General features: G+C 43.5%; 1 protein-coding gene across 2 annotated transcripts in view; it reads left to right on the top strand.

The window, feature by feature from the left end:
• The window catches only part of Adgrb3 (adhesion G protein-coupled receptor B3), a 665,862-nt gene that overhangs the window by 282,852 nt on the left and 368,929 nt on the right, over window positions 1-14,081 (top strand). For both annotated transcript variants that reach the window (XM_010617866.3, XM_010617865.3), the window contains exons 5-6: window positions 1,432-1,596; window positions 2,511-2,675. In XM_010617866.3, coding sequence (XP_010616168.1) covers window positions 1,432-1,596; window positions 2,511-2,675 — 330 coding nt within the window. The remainder of the gene's footprint in view (window positions 1-1,431; window positions 1,597-2,510; window positions 2,676-14,081) is intronic.

Here is a 14,081-nt window from a genome sequence, read left to right as displayed (position 1 = left end):
CTCCCAAGACATTTCATTTCTGCTTTGTCATGTAAGCTTCTCCTCCCCAATTCTCCCTTTGTTCTCATTCTGTCTTGAGCCAGATCTGATCACAGCATCTCCCATGTAAATCCTACAGTGGCTTCCTAATGAGCTGAGAGTAATGGCAAAAATTCTCAACCCAGCAGACCCATCCCTGCACAGTGTGGCCTCTGCCTTTTTCCCAACCTCTTCTGCTATGTAGCAGACATATCTGCCCAGTATTAGCAAGCTAGAAGTGGCACAAGCTTGCTGCCCTTCAATAATTCGGCAGTGTTATCTTAGGAGTCTGACCGAAGCTTTATGTGACTCAGATGGGCATAGCAAATAGCAGAGTTGGGCTAATATTGCTCCTTGGCTACTGACTGCTACCGAGAGACTAAAGTCCTAGTCGGGAAGTAGCAGGGCTTGGCTGAGTTCACTTGAAGCCAAGGTCAGCTTGACTCCAACTAAATTCTTCCCCTCTGAATTAACCATTTGTGCTCTTCAGCAAAGATCTACTAGTGCCCTCCTTTACAATCCTGCCTGCGCTGACTGCGCTCAGCGCTTGCCCATGCTCTACCCTGCTCCCTCTTTCCTGCACTCGTAACCAATAAACACTGGATTCCTTGGTGCCTTTTGTCTTTGCTGCCCAGAGCAGCTTTGATCAGCCCAAGACCCACCTTCTTCTCTCAGGTGTGTCTTTGTCTTTGTCTCCTCTCTCCTTCTCTTTCTTGGCTTGTGTCCTGTTGTCTCACAGGACGTGCAGACCCACTGCGGGGGCCATCGATGACGCTCTCTATACTGCTTCCTCTCTTGACCCAGTTCTCCAGAGCTTGTCCACAGCTGCCTTTGTCCACCTTCTGCAAGCATCCCTGTGTCTTCTGCCAAGGACCCTGTGTACCCTTCTGCAGAGCACACAGATCAAAAGAATTTCCTTGTGATTCTTCAGGACTTAGCTGAAGCCTCAGTTTATCAAGGAAGACTCCTCAGCCCTGCCGAGCTCTTCACTGCTGCCATCCTGAAATCGTCCTGTGCAGCACACCGTATAACCCATTCATTTAGCATGTGATGACTTGTTTTTAGGCGTTCCCGCTCTGAAACATGAGCTCACGATGCCTTGATCAGTGTTCATTTTCTTCACTCTTCCGTGTCCAAATCCTCAGATCAAAGACTGTGATGTATGCATGTGAAGAAATAAGGGAATGACAGAAGATACTAGAGATAAAAAGAAAGAAAGAAATAGAAGTGAGAAATAAGGCAGTGGTAATTTCAGGGCAGTAATCATACCTCATGCCAGTGCACCTTCGGTGCATGCATGGAGAATCCATGACTGGCCCTGTCCTCCGGGGAAGGTTTTGCTCCACTCAGCATAGCTTCCCCCCTGGAACATCTGTTCACACTGACTCGCTTTCTGTCTTTCTGCTTTGCTAGTTGACGGACAGTGGCAGGAGTGGAGCTCCTGGAGCCAGTGCTCGGTGACATGCTCCAACGGGACCCAGCAGAGGAGCCGGCAGTGCACCGCAGCCGCGCATGGAGGGTCTGAGTGCCGTGGGCCCTGGGCAGAGAGCAGAGAGTGCTTCAACCCGGAATGCACAGGTAGGCAGCCGCTGCAGCCTGGAGGGGCCCGGGTGCACCAGACTCTCACACAGCGATCAGAAGGCCACGTGCCAGGCGCAATAAAAAAGTACAGTGAAGATTTGAATTTTATAAAATTGCCGCAGTGAAAGTCACATTGCCATTAACTCCCTCAACATATTCTGCCGCCCCCTGACGCACTTCTCCCATCGTTCCTGCTGCTTTCCGAAGCAGCTCTGCAAGTGCTCTTTCCTGAGTGTCTTTGGTTATGTCGTCCTGGCTACCTCAATGGCCGGGATGAACAATAGACCTTTCATCGCCGTTTCGATGTTAAAGAAGAGTCAGAAGATGAGGTGTGCCAGGTGGGTGAGGCCTCACTGCAGCCCTTTAGGAACCTGTGTCTGGTTGGACGGTCCTCAGCAGCAGCATTCTCCATATTTTTGGTCACACCTCAGAAAGACGCAAAAAAGGGCTTCCAGATACATGTGTTGGAAGTGAGAGGGAGTATTCTGAGGAGGCTTAGTAGCAGTATGTCTTACTGTAGTTCAAAAAGTTTAAACATTTACTGTAGATTTTCATCCTAGCTGTACTTTGTATAAACACAGCTAATTATTCTGCTGTATTCCATAGTAAAAAAAAAAAAAAAAAGTGCCAGAATTCAGAAGACTATGAGATAAAGCATATTTAAAGTCATGACCTTTAGCACAGAACTTGTACTTTTTACAAAGAATCAGTGAAATGTCCGTGAAGGGTCAGGCACCGTTCTCTACGCGTCTGCTCATCACCGCACTCTGTGTTTGACCAGTGAATCAGTTATGTGAGTCACGTCTGTCCGCGAGGGAGACTCCTGCACGACAGAGAAATCCAATGTCCTCAGATTACAGCCGAGGCAGAATGCAGAGATGGTCTTGCTGATGCCGACTCCTCTCTTTCAGCCAACGGGCAGTGGAATCAGTGGGCGCACTGGAGTGGATGCTCCAAGTCATGTGATGGCGGCTGGGAAAGGAGAGTGAGGACCTGTCAGGGCGTGGCGGTCACAGGGCAGCAGTGCGAAGGGACAGGCGAAGAGGTCCGAAGATGCAGCGAGCAGCGATGCCCCGGTAAGAGGGAGCTGAAACTACCCCAGAGAAAATGCTTTGTGACCTGAACACACAGGGCTCAAAATACCGTTTACTAAGGGAAAGACTCCTCCATGAAAGGGCTGTTAGTGATGGCTGGCCATGGGCTTGTTCTTGGAATTTGTGGGATGCCCTCTCTTGATGTGTTGTAGAACATTTCTATAGGAATTAAGTTACTTGTTGCAAAATGTCATTGTAAAATATAATAATACAAGGCAGCTCTCCTGAGCAGTAATAAGACTGAGTGTGGCTTAAATTAGTTAGGTTATTTTTTTCTACCACTTTTTATGAAACCTTTGTTTATTGAGAACACAGTACTAATGGCCCTAGACTAAATAAATATGAGAAATACAAAGATGTGCTCGATAGCTAGGGAGACAAAGGTATGATGTTGAGATTCAGACTCTTACATTCTATTGTTAATGTCACCCTGACAAATGACCCTGGACATCTTTATTTACTTGTTCTCACCCCATTTTCCACTGTAAAAGGACATTTCTATGAGACACACATTTTAAAATGAAAGCAAAAGGTCTTTATTACTAGTGAAAGAGTTGAAGTGTTACTCTACTGGAAAATGTTACATCTAAATATAGAAAAGAATGCCAGGTCAGCAGTGTGCAGATGATGGAGCAGATGATAGTGCTTTGGGGGCTCATTTAGGAGACTTTTTTCTACTAATCTATGTCTTTCATTAGACACTGACACACTGAGAACACAGTAAAAGTCATGATTTTAGGATGATATTAGACAGAATTGTTCTGAACCTCCTAAGAAAGGTAACAGGATGGGATTTTAGTATTTCACAGAGATAGAGAGGGAAGGGCTGAATTTGGAGACCTCCAGTGTCCAGTTAGATCGTGGTTGCTGCTTTTCTGTCGGGGAGCTGCCTGTCCACCCTGGCTGGCTAGCTGGTGGGGAGAGCAGGGGCCACTGGCTTCAGATCCTTGGGGTTCCCTTCAGTTTGGAAAGCTATGGATTTCTGTCTCTAATGTGACTTCATCAATTTAGAAACCAGTGTGTCGTAAGAGAAACACATAGGTCAAAACTTTGTATTTCTCTATAAATGAAAGTCTGACCATTTCTCGCAGCCCTGCACTAAGGACACTGGCAGAAACAGGATATTAAGGGTACCAATAAGTACAGGCGTTCCTTGAATCTAAGATCTAAAATTAGTCTTGTTAACTCTTCAGGCCAAATGAATTCAGAGTGAGAAGAGGTAAACAGCAGGCAAGATTTTGATGAGGATACCTCTGCAGATTAGCACTGTGGAATTCCTCCTTTGCGGCCTAAGTATTAAGAAGCATTAAACAAAAACACTCATTTTGCCCAGAGAGAAATTTCATTAGAACAGTGAAGCATGATTAAACAAGGCCCTTTTCGTATTTGAAGTTATCTGAACCGGTCTTAGCATTCACACACTGAGCCTCTTCACTCTTCTCCGTACTGCCTTTCGTCTGAGTGCAGGGAGGTAAGAGTGCTGCTGCAGTCAAATTTACAAAGATTGCCACCTGCTGTTTGGAAAACATTTCACAAAGCTGTTTATAAGAGAGCTACAATACCTTATTTGCTAAGTTTATTTGCTGGTTTTCATGATTTAATGCAGGCTAAAAGATTGCCACACAAATCTCAAAAAACACTTTTCATATAACACAGTACAGTTTTTGATATTGTTTGCATTTTCATTTTACTTTTGTCAGTAATATGATTTCAAAAGAACCACAAATGATTTACAAGCATATAGTTTCATAATTAAAATGAATTCTTGAATGAGCCAAATATTTGATGAACTGTCTCTTATAAAAGAGCAACAACTGTACACACACACACACACACACACACGCACACACACACCTCAAGCTTTTGAATATATCCGAGTGTAATACTAATGTAACACATTGCATTATGCATCAAAGGCTCCAATGACTTAATTTCTAACAAATGCTTCTGCTTCCATAAGTGTAAAGTCTTTATCAAAATAAATAGGGTTTGTTTATATTTATTCTTTATATTTTTATATGCAGTCATATTATTTTACCGAGATTGTAGCATTTATAAGTAACTTAGTTTTTCAGAGTAGAATTGATTTATACACTGAGTGAATGCTGCATCATTTCCTCTGTGGTCCCTGTATATTGCTTTTGTGAGTAAAAATACACTGCTCCTAATTATAGCCACTTCAAATTGGAATAACTTTCAATTTTACTTCATATTTACTCTTTTTGTCAACAACAAAGCTTCAACATATGTTTCTCTTTGAACAACGTGCATTTTTAGTATGATTTTTAGCACTGTTCATTCTTAATTTTTCTTCAGGTTTCTGGAAACAACAATTATTTATCTTTCTGCTTCACTTAATTTGAATACAAAACAAATGAATCAAGTTTGCCAAGAGACCCTGTGTTGTTGAGAAGGAGAAATATATGTGCTTTGTATAATTAACGAAAATAATGATTTGTTATCTGGATTTAATAAGAACTCTTACTATATCTACTAAAGGTATAAAATTAAAACATTTGCCCATCAAAATTAGGATTGTTAGTTATGGAAAAAGGGACAATGTAAAAATATTAAAGGAGCATCATTGACCACAGTGATTGTTTTTTCTTTTGTCTGTATAAGAGAATTATACAGATGAAATATTTATTTAAGAAAAATACTGCTGGGAAAAAAATAGCTACAAGGGAGATAATTAGGTGCCCCAATTTTTAAATTGGTCAAATTCACCAAGTAATGACTTCAATTACCTCAGTCTCATTACAGACTTTTAAGCTTTGAGGGTTAAAATGGTAAAATCGTAGCAGTTTTCCTGGCTTTGTTACATAACTGCAGTATTAAAAACACTATTTTGAATTTCTTTTTCCCAATTTTGCTAGATTAATATTACTCAGAGAGCAAGTATTCTTGCTGGATTTGCCTGTCAACATTTTGGCTTCCTCGGGACCTCCCCACTCTGTTTCTAGAGAAAGTGCTCTCAGGTTGGGTTGCTGTGGGTTGGTTTGGTTTGGTCTGCAGTTCTGGGGATTGAACTATAGCTTCATTTTGGAGGTCCATTATCATTAATCACTACTTGCTCCATTGGGATCTAAACATTGCACTTAGTTGTGGTGCTCATTTATAAATAAAAATTTCTTCTTGGACTCACGGTTGCTTTTTTTTTTTTTTTTTTAATGTCAAGAGAAGCCTGCAGGTTGAGAGTTCTTAGGAAACCCTTACACCAAAGATGTAGCATTTACTGGGATTTATGTGTCAATACTCGTACCAAAGGAAGACCTGTGTTGGTGTGGCGTTGGGGGTGCAGGACGTGTCTGGAACACTGTGATGTGTTTGTTTGGAATTTGGCTCTCAGTAGCACGGCAGTTCAGTGAGGATGTGTCCTCCCCTCAGTCTGCCCCTTAGCAGAAGTGTCCTTCGTCATCTCGGGGAGGTTGCTTACCAAGAGGTAACTTCTTCCCTGGGCACCAGAAGTCTGTAGTTTGTGTGTCAGTAGCTTTTCTAACTTAGCTTCACTAGGAAGGAAGAATCACTAACATTGCTTAATTTGTGCCGTCTTTTTCAAGTATATCCTCTCGTTGTTTTTGAAGTAAAACATTTTTTGGTACATTTTTGATATGCAGGGTGATAACCATATTCTTAAGTGAAACAAATTGGACAGTTGTGCTTAAATACTACATTGGCTTTCTTGTGTGAGGAACTGAAAGAAATAAGGACTAAAATGTATACCAGACATGGAGAAATGGGAAGAAAATGTTCAAGTGAGAAGAGGAACAAGCGGGTTAAGTGGAGTGGAAAGAGGGGTCAAGAAAAATAAGAGGAAATAGAAAGAAAGATGAAAAAAAAGCTTTTGCATCTAAGGAGAGGAGGAGCGGTCACGGAGGGCGAATGGGAAAAGTAGCAGCAGCAGGTGCATCGTGTACCGGTACAAAGCCCTCCATTTGCTGAAAGCAGTGTGCACCTGTCATCATCCTGAGAGCTGCTTGGGAGAAACGTCTGAGCCAGGACCCCGGGACTCTGACTCAGTAGCTGTAGTATGGGCCTGAGAAGCCAGCTGCCTTTCCCTGAGCCGCCAAGTCATGGAGTGCTGCCCTTTGCAGACCGTTATTGTGTTACAGCAATGATAATAGTGCAGTAGCATCAGTAGATACACGACACAGTCTCCACCTCAGCTCCTCCTCCAGTGAAAGTTGAGATATTGCTTCAGCGAGATCACAAAGCTTTATTTTATTTATGCATTTCAAAAGTGACGAGGGGTTGTTTCTGTAATCATTGATAATGAAAATACGGACACTCCTATTAACTGTTTGAGCGAGTGGAGTCAGGGATGAAGATGAGGTTAACTCACTTTGGATTACATGCTTCTCAGGTGCCCGTCGTTGGAGTGGTGGATTTATCTCTTCCAGTAGAGCTACGTTATAGCTATTTTACATATAAATCGGACCCATCTGCATTGCGTTTATCGTGGCATTTGAAGGTAATCATTATTAGAAACCCAAATATATCAATATAAAACATGTATTTTTCTTACTTAAGGAGACACTGCTACTCTCCGTCAAAGTATTTGCATGCAAGTTGGCACCTGATTTACCTTCTTCGTCTCTGAGCACTTCAGCTCACCTCAAGTAGAACTGTCAAAAGTTCTTCACTGGAATTGCTGTTATTTCCCGCTATCAGGTGATCTCAGTCTTACAAGGAGTTATGTCATTATCGGTTAAGTTCTTCTAAGGAAAGCATTTGCACTGAAAGCTTTTGGACACAGCAAGTTACATCACACCCAGTGTTCCTGCCAGTGGTTCCTCTAAAACAGAACTTCAGTGTCGACAGTAGGTGGCGCTACGCATTGACTTCTTCCAGCCTGTGTTCTATTTGCTCTTGCCAAGTAACTGCAGATGTATTTCAAAAAGCAGAGTAATAAATGAGAACTTGAAGGTATCCTGTAGATGAGCAAGACCACTGCTGCTTACTAAATATTTTAAATAATGTCCAATCTTCCCCCGCTAAAATGGATTTTATTACCTAATCCAATTCTGGAACAAATCACCTGAATTTTGCGGGCAGAATTAGGAGGAAACACTAAGGTCTAAACGTAGCAGCGTGTATTCCACAGAGCAAGCACAGCGTGTCCCTTACTCAAACCTGTTGCTATGGAGATAATTGTTGCCATAATTTATCTTATCAGATTGCTCATCAAATGAGATTTTAAGAAAATTCTCATGGCCTCTGCCACGGCAGGAGCTTATGAAACGATCAGTGTAACCTTGCATTACCCTGCCTTGTCCAATTTAGAACTATTTGACAATATGTCCACTGTTCCCAAATTGAAAGGAAGGCGAAGAAGCACTTACTTCGGTTTCTTTTATCTCTTCCTTCCATCGCAGGTTGGTTATATAAGGAAAAATAAAAAATAAATTTTAGTAACCACTTAATTGCTTTAATGTTTAGGACATTTAAAATAATTTTTTAAATCCTTGAGATTAATTCATGCAACTCCTTTTGGTGTTCAGGTCTTACCCCGACTCTAGCCCAGAATATTAACTTGACATTTCTCACCCCCATTTCTGTGCCGCTCTTTTAATTCCCTGAAGTGTGCCTGATGTTAGGGTTCTGCCAAGCTCTGGGCTGTTAAGGGCTGTGTCTCTCGTGTCATCTCCTCTTTGAGAAACTCCCACAAATCTACATCTTTGTGCATAATCTCTCACAAGCGCCTCGCAAAACTTTCAAACACAGTCAGCATGGACACTGGGCTGACAAGTGAGACTTAGCTGCCCAGCACAGCCGCTGTTTCTTTGAAGGGATTCTAGGCTCTCATAGCCCTTCGGCTGATGAATTGCACTTCCACAAAGTTGCCTGGCTCCCTGCCCCACTGTCTGTTCCCCCTGCAACCACTAACCAGCTAGTTGAGGAGAGCACTGCAGCATGAGCAGCCTAGAGTAAAGAATCAGAGAAAGTTCAGGTTTGAGCTCAGGATCCTCACCTAAAAAGTAGGAACAGCACATGGTACAAGGAGTTTCAAGGATGAAATGATAAAAATACTACACCTAGGTAGTGTCCTAGAATGGCAGTTCATAAACTTCTGTCTCTTACCCACATTATCACAACAATCACACCATCTAATCTCTTCTGAACAGGTTTGTTTATTGTCCTCTGTTCATGCCCTTGGTCATGAGACTCACATCCCAAACAATTACATGGCTTCCCCTTTCTTGCCAAATTTAATGCCGGCGCCATTGAGATTTACTAATCCCGTCAATCAGCTCTATTAGCTTTCCAATATCAAATATTTCTACTCACTTCTAAATATGTATTCATGTAATACACATGCGTATTTACATGTACATGTGTACAGTCCGGCAGATCCAGTCTCTTCTCCCGACCACAAGGTTGCACGTTCCCTCCTGATGCCGCTGTTTGCACTGTAGCGCACGGGACTTCTCAGGGCCCCTGCCCTCCCCCTTCTCTGCCTGTGGACATGGGAGCATCCTAAGAGCCCCTCCACCGATGATTTTTCTCTCCACAGTCTTGGAGGTGTCCTTTCCCTGAGGAGCCCCTCTAGTCTTGATTTATGCTTTTCTTTTCATGTTTTATTAGTACATATGACCCCATCTATTAGCTAGAATTCCAACTCACTGCCAATAAGCAGTGTATTTCAGCCTCTCCTATTTCCTACTCTGTGTCAAGCCTAGCTGACCGTAATAGGTCATTAGGAAAATACTCTTTCAGATGTTTTTATTTGCTATCGTGAATACTGTATGGGAAGTAATGAAGATATTTGTGTAAAGGCAAGTAAATAGAAAATTTTCAAGGACTGTGATGATGTTAATGCCTTACATGATATGATTTCCTTTAATCTTCCGGAATTCTGTTAGTCGTTTGGACGGCTTGATTTGTTGGATAGATATTTTTAGCATATACAATTTTGATTTTGTACTCATCATTTTTAGTACCAATAAACTCAATTAAAGCTGAAAAAAAAAAGAAATAAATCATTGAGATGTCGGAGGTGGGAAAAATATGGAAGTTTCTGTAGCAGTTCCTCAGCTTCCTCAATCTGAGCCCCACCTCGTCTTCAGGCCACAGCGCCGCATGCCTTTGCATGGTAGCCTGTCATGCTGGGACTGGTCCCAGGTGTCCGATACATGATCCCTGAGGTTTCAGTACAGCTGAAATGACAGAATCTTGTGGCTCGTGGCCTCAAGTCTCGATCCCTCCAAGTTATCCTTTGCTACTGTGCTATGAGTATAAAAGCCTAAGAAGTAGTGATCCTCACCTGTTCTTAGAATAATATGAAAAGGAATAAAAAAATTTCCACAAAATGTTGAGTGCATTCTAATATCAAACTTAGTCTAACTAAAATTTAGTAAATAGTTACTTGTCTTAGTTACTTTCTCATTGCTGGGACAAAATACTCAACACCCACAAGATAAAGGATGAAAGGTTTCTTTCAGTTCGTAGGTCTTGAGTTTTAAATCAGTCAGTGGCTCTGAGGAAAGGGACCAGGCAGAGGAGAAACAGTCCATGGCAGGGAAGGCAGGAGGCGGCGGCAGCAGTGAGCCTTCCTATCCCTCTTATCCCATCCAGACTATGAGCCTTTTGGTTGGTTGGTGCTGCCCACACTCATAGTGGGCCTTCCCATCATACACACCAGAACTATGCTAAACCAGCCAATGAACAAGATTAATCGCCACACACCCTTAATACATAATCACACATCGTAGATCCAGCCACCTCTGAAAAGCCCTACCTATGAGTGCGTGAGGATTTGAGGGGATATTCAGGTACAAGCCAGAACAGAATTATTTTTCAAAATTAATTAACTTTGTTAAAAGGTAGAAACAACTGGCCTTGTCTGCTAGGATGAAACATAGAATAGTAACTTGAATGCTAGCAGAAATGTAAGATACTTTCCAGACCTGGTGCCCAGACTATGCATTGTACAGCTTGCTAATAAAACTGAAACTCACGGTTTGCTGATTTCCAGACTTAAAAATAACTTTTTACAAATATACAAGTAATTTATGTGTCATCAGAATAACAGCAAAAGGACTCTTCTGCTTAGAAATGTTGTAAACATTCCTGAAAACAGGCTTAGCTGTTGATCAACAGTAAGTCCACCACCTTCTCACTGAGGAACTGTAGGCTGCACTGCCTACATCTCTCTACTTTGGTTTTTACTTTTGAATATGGAGATAATGAGGTGTTTGTTTTGAAAATTTGATGAATTAAAATGTGCAGTGGCCTCACGGGGGGGGGATCAGTAAAATAATTGCAATTGCATTTTACTATAACTTGAGTTAGAAAGTAACATTTCCTACATAAGGACGACTGGGATATGTACTCCTGAAGCCCTCTTTCCCCCAGACCTCAGCAGGAGCACGGGTTCTCCCCACGGACAGGTTCCACCTTGGAAATGAGAGTTACACACCCTATGAGTGCAGATTGTAGCTCTATCTCATTTACCTCTGTGTTCCCCAGCACAGGGGATTCACAAAACATCATAATTCATGATTTGCCAGCAAATAAAATTTCAAATGTAGGATCAAGAGTAGGGCATATTTTTTCTAGATGCCAACTCTGTCTACACTTTAGAATCAATTTCTCTTTAACGCTGAAATTCTAGCATATGAGGTAAAACTAATTTTCCACATCAAATGGATTTAAGCCCTGTATAATTTCAGCTATTTTTAAGAGACAGAAAATCAGTTTGAGTAGACAGATTAACAGCTAATCACTAGGTAATTGCTACCTTGTTTTAAGGGAGCATGCTAACTACATACTTGTGACTTCAAGTACAGTTGCATGTCACAAATGAGATTTATATCTTGCCTTTAGTAATAGCAGACAGTGGGCTCTTTCACCTGATAACAGAGTTGGTATTTTATCTAAAAATGCAAGCCTCTTTCGTATTGGTGGGTAATATGGTTTACTTTTGAGCACAGTGACCCGAGCTAATTAGGTACTTTCTAATTTCCAGGATACACATAGGAAACATGAAAGAAAACTAAATTCACACATCTGTGTAGTTTGTTTCTCCCCGAGCTTCGAGGGTTTTGTTGTTGTTGTCATTGTAGTGTCACAGTACCTAGATGTGCTCGGATTCTAAAGGCAGAAACTGCTTTCAGCACCTCTTCTCACAAGCGGTCTGGTCTCAGAAGTAGTCACCTGTGAGCAGCACCCTGGCCGTTTCTGGGGTCCCTTGCAGGTCCCAGTCTGCCTGGCCTCTTCCTGCCAGTCTGCCCTGGGGCCGAGCCCTGCTGCTTCCTACCCAGAGATGGAAGCTGCCCAGTGCTCCCTGTTGCCCGTCGGGGCTTCTGCATGCACCCCTCCCATCCTTTAGGATCTGCCAGGCCTCTCTGCCTTTGGTCCAACTTCCTGCAGTGTTCTCCAAACACGACGTCCTTCCCTTGTTCTTAAATAAATCCAGCCTCCCGCGTCCTAACCCCTCCGCTGCCGCAGACACTCACTTCTGTGCATCCCAACGTTACTTCCTGTGCTTTCTGAAACTCCCTCAGCCGCTGGGGACACGCTTCCCTCCTCCATTTGTAGACCCTGTTCATCATTTCTCCTCCATCTCGATGTCCCCTCCAGAAGGCCTCCCTGACGGTGCTCTCGGACGGTCCTCACGGAGCTCTGTGGGCCATGGTCGGTGTTGCACTGGACCGCAGTTTCCCTCGTGACCATCCGCAGCCTTCCCAGAAGTGGGAACCTTGACGGCCCACGTGCGCTGTAACACGAGGGACGTATGGGTCCGCTGGAAATACTTGTTGAGCAAACGAACTATGTAAGTGGCACTGAGAACGCTGAAAGATCCCCACTACTGGAGATATCTTAGAGTTAAGATGGAAAAAATACTGTATTTTTAATATCTAGGCTGGTTTTGGATATGAGCATAAATTGGCCTGTTTCCTTATACACTTTTTAAAATAGAATCTTCAAAGGATGTCAAATCACTTTTGATGAAATATTTAAAAGTAGCTGTGGGATTTGGCATCAGTGCTAAAAAATTGAGAGTCTTGGGCCAGTTTGCAGCTTTTCATCTGTGAGTCCCCTGCCAGCTTCCTTTGCTATCATTTGTATGTTGGATTTCTGACTCCAAGAAATACAGAAGCCAGGAATGGATGGACACAGTTGTAATCCCAGCACTCTGGAAGGCTGAGGCAGGAAGAGCGCAAGTTCAAGACCAGCCCCAGAAACTTAGTGAGACTCTGTCTCAAAATAAAACATAAACAAACAAAACTGGGAATGTAACTCAGTGTGATAACCCTGGGTCAATCCCGGTACTGCCAAAAATAAATACACAAATCTAATCAATCAATCCAAAAAACAAAATCCCGCTGAACCCAAGTATTCATGAATTTACAACAGAACAAAACATAGTTTGTTGACTTGCCTGTGTTTAAAAAAGCATTCATTTTGTTTTGCTGTGCTTTTTCTGACCTTCGGTGGGTCAGACAGCCACTGAGCGAGCTGGCCACTGAACTCTGTGGGGCACCGTGGTTGACCCAAGGAGAACTGCTATTCACCAGCATGTTCCTCACGCAGAGCTGGGGTCTGTGTTGGCGCACGCGGTGTCCTGAACAAGGCCCAGAGCACTAAGTCAAATAGGACCTCCAAGGCCCATTTCAGTCCTCCTTGTACCCTGGCTGCTACCTCTGAGTAATTTTCAGTGTAGCTGGAGTAGCTGTCCTCTTTGTTCCTCTCAGTGGTGTGAGCGGCAGGCCGTTTTCTACAACGCCTACACATATGCATGTGCGGCACACACACACACACACACACACACACACACACACACACACACACACACGAGTATCCTCTGCATGGTGCGAGATCAGCTTCATGCTCTGTTGGCCTTAGAACCGATGTCATTGAAGACCTGCTCTTCTACCAAAGGAGGCAAATGAACAGGCTAGAAAAGCATAACCGCGGACCTAGGGTGACAGCCAAGTGCTCCGGAGAGCCGTAAGCAGGGATCCCTGAGAAGGTAAGGGGAGCACTGAGGTAGTGGAGATGTGCTTCCGGCCAGTGTCTGAGGGGAGGGGGAGGTCCCGGCAGGGCCAGAGGGTCAGCCTGGAGGTGATAGCCCGCCTGTGCTGCTGGAGAACAGCCTGCCCCAGGAGAGGCTGGAGCCCCAAGGGTCCTGGTTAAGGGCCTCATAACAGGCCAGGTTAAACGTTTAACGTCATTCTTACACAGAAAGAAGGCATTGTCTTCTCCCCTCAGCGTTACGCCCTTCAGAAAAGTCAGGCCCGGACCCATGAGGCCCAGCAGAGTTCTGCTGGGGCTCAACTGGGTCTCCACCTCAGCCATGACATCGCCCCCGCTGGCCCTTCCGCGCCATCTAGTGGTCAGCAGGTGCTATGAGCATTGAGACCAGACCGGCGGGGGCACGGGGCG

Source organism: Fukomys damarensis, unplaced genomic scaffold (genome assembly GCF_012274545.1).
Source record: "Fukomys damarensis isolate Sample0158 unplaced genomic scaffold, DMR_v1.0_HiC HiC_scaffold_27, whole genome shotgun sequence".
NCBI lineage: Eukaryota > Metazoa > Chordata > Mammalia > Rodentia > Bathyergidae > Fukomys > Fukomys damarensis.
The sequence above is the reverse complement of the archived record's forward strand: the minus strand, read 5'-3'. Positions and strand labels throughout refer to the sequence as shown.